The sequence below is a fragment of the Pterocles gutturalis genome, unplaced genomic scaffold, assembly GCF_000699245.1.
Source record: "Pterocles gutturalis isolate BGI_N339 unplaced genomic scaffold, ASM69924v1 scaffold6496, whole genome shotgun sequence".
Classification (NCBI taxonomy): Eukaryota; Metazoa; Chordata; class Aves; order Pterocliformes; family Pteroclidae; genus Pterocles; species Pterocles gutturalis.
The window spans coordinates 84,198-87,063 of NW_010097680.1; the positions used below are offsets into that span (position 1 = coordinate 84,198).

General features: G+C 42.4%; 1 protein-coding gene across 1 annotated transcript in view; it reads right to left on the reverse strand.

Annotated features, from left to right (window-relative positions):
- Positions 1-1,548, reverse strand: part of PHACTR3 (phosphatase and actin regulator 3) — a 51,273-nt gene extending 49,725 nt beyond the window's left edge. Inside the window, exons 1-2 of the mRNA XM_010082556.1 lie at positions 1,392-1,548; positions 543-620 (exon numbers count right to left, since the gene is read on the reverse strand). Coding sequence (XP_010080858.1) covers positions 543-620; positions 1,392-1,548 — 235 coding nt within the window. The remainder of the gene's footprint in view (positions 1-542; positions 621-1,391) is intronic.
- Positions 1,549-2,866: the final 1,318 nt, after the last annotated feature.

Below are 2,866 nucleotides of genomic sequence, written 5' to 3' on the forward strand. Positions count from 1 at the left end.
ACTCAGGAAGGCTTTAAAATGACACTACCAAATGCTTCACTCTTCTGTGTGAATGAAAAACAGGCAGAACGGCAATATGTTTTGTCACAAACTTGGTTCACCGGAAAGACAGCTGAAAACATCAGATTAGTATCATTTTATGAGATTTGGATTCATGGCTTGTACGTGTTAGCTGAATGCATCTGTATGTTTAAGTTTATATTTATACCAGCTTTAGCTGACTTCCTTGGCAGTAGGATTTAGCTGGGTTTAGAGCAACTGCGTAAAATACGTACCAGCTCAGATTGCGCCATGTATAAATCAAGCGAAGACGGAGTTGCATTCAAGATGGTAAAACATCAAAAATTAAACTGCATGGATAGATTGCATCAGGGAAGGATTTGAAGACATGCTTAATTCAGATACTGAATTTTCCTCTCTTTGGATTGAAGGTTTTCCTTTTTATTCATTTGAATGTGAGGCTTCTTTCTTCTCTGACAGCTATGTGTTTCCTATTGTCGTGAAAAAGGCTCTGGTAAAAAAGATGAAGAATTTGTACTCACCTTGTTCCATCATCTCCAGAAGGCCTTTCTTAATGAGTTCATCCCGACCTTGTCGTGCTGTCATCTTCTTCTCCAGCACTGCATGTAGTAGCATAACACAGCACCAGTTAACAACAGATTATTCATATAATAGAGTGAGAAAGATGCAATGTGGAAATTCCCTCTAGTCTCAACTACTGTATGCATGGGAATAATTGCAAGGATTTTGTTTGGGAGTGCATGGACGGGTCAGCCTGTTTGTGTGTGCCTATTCCTTTGTTAAAACAGTTGCTTCAGAAAGTAGTGTCCTTTACTGTGACACCCCACAGGATACGGGGACAAGTGGAGAGAATTGCACCATCCTATCTCGGGAAAAGGCGAGTGACTTTGTCTCCTTACTGATCTCCTGGGATGACCCTGGAGACTAGTGAGAGCATGCAGTGCTGTGTGCTGGGCTCCTTCACTGCAGAGGCAACAGCTTGAGGGAAGGTATTTACATGCTGTAGCTCCCTCCTGTCACTTTCCATAATGTTACTGTGACCTATATAATCTTCACCCCAAATAAAAGGGGTGATGATACCTGGGGCCATGAATAGAGCCTGTGTTGGAGAGGGGACAGCCCATGAAAAGCAGTCTGTGTTGAAGCTTGTGCTTCACTCTAGTATTTTGACCTTTTCTTCTAAATGTACTATATTATATTATATAGGAAATCAGCCTGTATGGTCTCTTTTTAGCCTTAAATGTTATGAAGCGTAACATGCTGAAATTTCTGAATTGGGTTTAGATCAGGTCACCATTAACATTTCCTACATAAGCAAACTTCACCCAAGCTAAACTTTGTGCAGCATCACACCCTTATTCTTATCCTACCTGCAGATGTCTGCTTTAGCTTCTCATTTTTCTTTTTCCGCCACTTCCATGGTTTGAAGATCCTGCCCAGTGTTGCCAGTTTGCTGTTCCTCCTCACTGGCGGAGTTCGAATCCCTGAGACCAAGTAGTCAGAATGCATTGCAGGGGAGTGCTCCATCTCATCTGCGAGGGGAGGAGAGGAAAGCCAGCTGTTACACAGAAAGCTTCAGCAGAGACTTAAAAAGGGGAGGCAAATGGAGGTTTCACAAGCATTCAGTCTAGTTTCCAAGATAAGCAGGGCAAGACTTTGAAAGAAAGTCTCTGCATTGCTGGAGCAGCGGCCAGGCTGAGGGACAGCAGCCAGGGAGGCGTTCAGCCTCACGGTGCCAGCCTGGTGCTTCCCACCAGCCGGTCTCTTGACTCTGGTCCTGCACAGTGCCTGTCTGGATGCCAGATATCTCAGTATCTCCACTGCTGCCATCCCTCATGGACTAACCAGGGCTATTAGGTCCATAGAGAGGGGGGAATGTGCTGAATTTGTACGCCCTATGCTTCATTCCATCGCTTTTTCTACCTTAGTCCATGCCCAGTACTCACCAAGGTAATGGTGTTACTGTCCCTCCCAGGGGCTGCGTGTGACTGTGTTACAGCCTTCTGAAACATGGAGAGCTGAGAGCTCCCGAGAGCTCTAATAGGAGCAGTAGAAATATAACAGGTCTGTAGATCAGGCCCATGCGGCCTCCAGTTAATCACATAAATGTAATGTTCATGTAGAAAAATTTAGACCTTTATGAAAAGTGGAGAGGAAAACTCAGGTCCCTTCTGAATTCCCAGCTTCCAGTTCTGGTCTCAGGCCACAGGATATTGCTGTCTTTTAAATGATCTCTTTTCACATAAGCTAGCTCACACAAGTCAGTGTGTTCTGTGTTAATACAAATCTCTTATATAAGAATAGTTTGTTTGATATGTGCTATGTAAGTAAAATCCTAGAACTATTGTGCAAATTTATTCCTTGAAGAAGCTAAAAGGAAAATTCTTTCCGTTTTGTCCAGCCAAACCACAGGAATTCAGAGATAATGCTTCAGCTGGAAAAGCAATTTAGGTATTTTAATATATTGTCTTGAAAATACACTGTAAGTTTTGCTTATAGACAGATCTTGCATGAAACAGTACATACTGACTATTCACAGTTCTGTGCTAGCCAGTACCATGAAAGAAAGCAGCACAGTTCCATCAATGGGGTTATTGATGGCTTTACTGAGCTTTGTATTTGAGCACCAATACAGTGGTTGTTCAGAGAGAAGATGCCGTCACTCATCAGACATGCTACATGAGTAAAAACTGAATGACAATTTGTGGGGTTTTTTCACTAATCAGTTATGATTTAAATGACCAATATGGAGCTATGAATGTATGCACACTTCCAAGTCATTTCTCTCTGGAACAACATTTATCATAAATTGCTTTATGACTGCAAGATAAAAGCTATACAGCAT